General features: G+C 39.2%; 1 protein-coding gene across 1 annotated transcript; it reads right to left on the reverse strand.

The window, feature by feature from the left end:
- Nucleotides 1–497: 497 nt before the first annotated feature.
- Nucleotides 498–1,063, reverse strand: LOC103520345 (ubiquitin carboxyl-terminal hydrolase 48-like; the record flags this gene model as incomplete). Its single annotated transcript, XM_026831502.1, has 2 exons — nucleotides 944–1,063; nucleotides 498–658 (listed from the first exon to the last, which is right to left on the reverse strand). Coding segments are annotated over exons 1-2 (181 nt in total), but the record flags the coding sequence as incomplete, so codon positions are not given.
- Nucleotides 1,064–1,488: the final 425 nt, after the last annotated feature.

The raw sequence follows: 1,488 nt of genomic DNA on the forward strand, positions 1-1,488 counted from the left end.
AGAAGAGGACAAGGACAAAAAGGGATATAAGAAGAACAAGAAAGAAAAGGAACACTAGAGGTAAAAGGGAAGGAGTACGAATGATAGGGGAAGAAGAGGACAAGGACAAAAAGGGATATAAGAAGAACAAGAAAGAAAAGGAACACTAGAGATAAAGGGGAAGGAGTGCGAATGGTAGGGGAAGAAGAGGACAAGGACAAAAAGGGATATAAGAAGAACAAGAAAGAAAAGGAACACTAGAGATAAAGGGGAAGGAGTGCGAATGGTAGGGGAAGAAGAGGACAAGGACAAAAAGGGATATAAGAAGAACAAGAAAGAAAAGGAACACTAGAGATAAAGGGGAAGGAGTGCGAATGGTAGGGGAAGAAGAGGACAAGGACAAAAAGGGATATAAGAAGAACAAGAAAGAAAAGGAACACTAGAGATAAAGCCGTAGTGTTATAAAGCGCCTATATGGGGGGGGGGACAACAACAAACGAACAAAAAACAAAGCTTACCAACGTAATGGCCAGAGTAAGCACTTGAGCCACAGTGCATAAGTACAGCACTTAGCTTATAGTTGGTCTGTGGAGTGCTTGTAGAGCCCAAGTATCCTGCCAAGTCGAGCGTCTCAGGGAACTGAATGAAAGAGTTTAGCTTCTTCCTTGTTCCTGTAGTCCTGTAATAACAACAAAATTTACTGGTCTATTAACCGGATCAGGGTGACTACATTCCTGTATTTTTCTACAATATCTTTGATGGCTTCCATGATATTACAAATCCGGAAATCATGATCAACAACATTGTTTACGTTATTTTATATGACTAGAGTTCTTAGGGATTTTCCGAAACGAAATTAACAATCAAAGACGTTCCTAAGACTAAGACATGGCACTAACAAGGTACAGCTACAACAGGTATTTCAATCAATCCAAAATCGTTCCATCATTTCACATCTCCTCACCTATCAAACACGAATCTCATCAGCTGCAAGTTGAGAATCTTGGGCAAATACTTGAGTCGAATCCTTCGTCCCGCGTTCTGCTTCTTACCACACCGGTTGCAGAAATATTGGTCATCCCCCTCCAGATTAAAATAGTGGAAATGTCAAAACTCTTTACACAAAATAGTGGAAATGTCAAAACTCTTTACACAAAATAGTGGAGATGCCAAAACTCTTTACACAAAATAGAGGAGATTGCAAAACGCTTTGACACAAAATAGTGGAGATTCCAAACTTTTTACACAAAATAGAGGAGATTGCAAAACTCTTTGACACAAAATAGTGGAGATGACAAAACTCTGTACACATACCTTACACAAAACAGTCATACTTGAAACATGAATGGATATGGATAGGTAAAAACTAGCCTGAAATCAATGTCTCGGGCAAAAATGTTGAGATGGGCTCAGTCGCAGGCAAAGTATGGAATTTTGTCCTCAATTTAACTTGAGAATTTGACCACAGTAATACATAGTGTGTACTTATACTTAGCTACATAGCACGTG

Source organism: Diaphorina citri, unplaced genomic scaffold (genome assembly GCF_000475195.1).
Source record: "Diaphorina citri unplaced genomic scaffold, Diaci psyllid genome assembly version 1.1 scaffold3500, whole genome shotgun sequence".
NCBI classification, from domain to species: Eukaryota; Metazoa; Arthropoda; class Insecta; order Hemiptera; family Psyllidae; genus Diaphorina; species Diaphorina citri.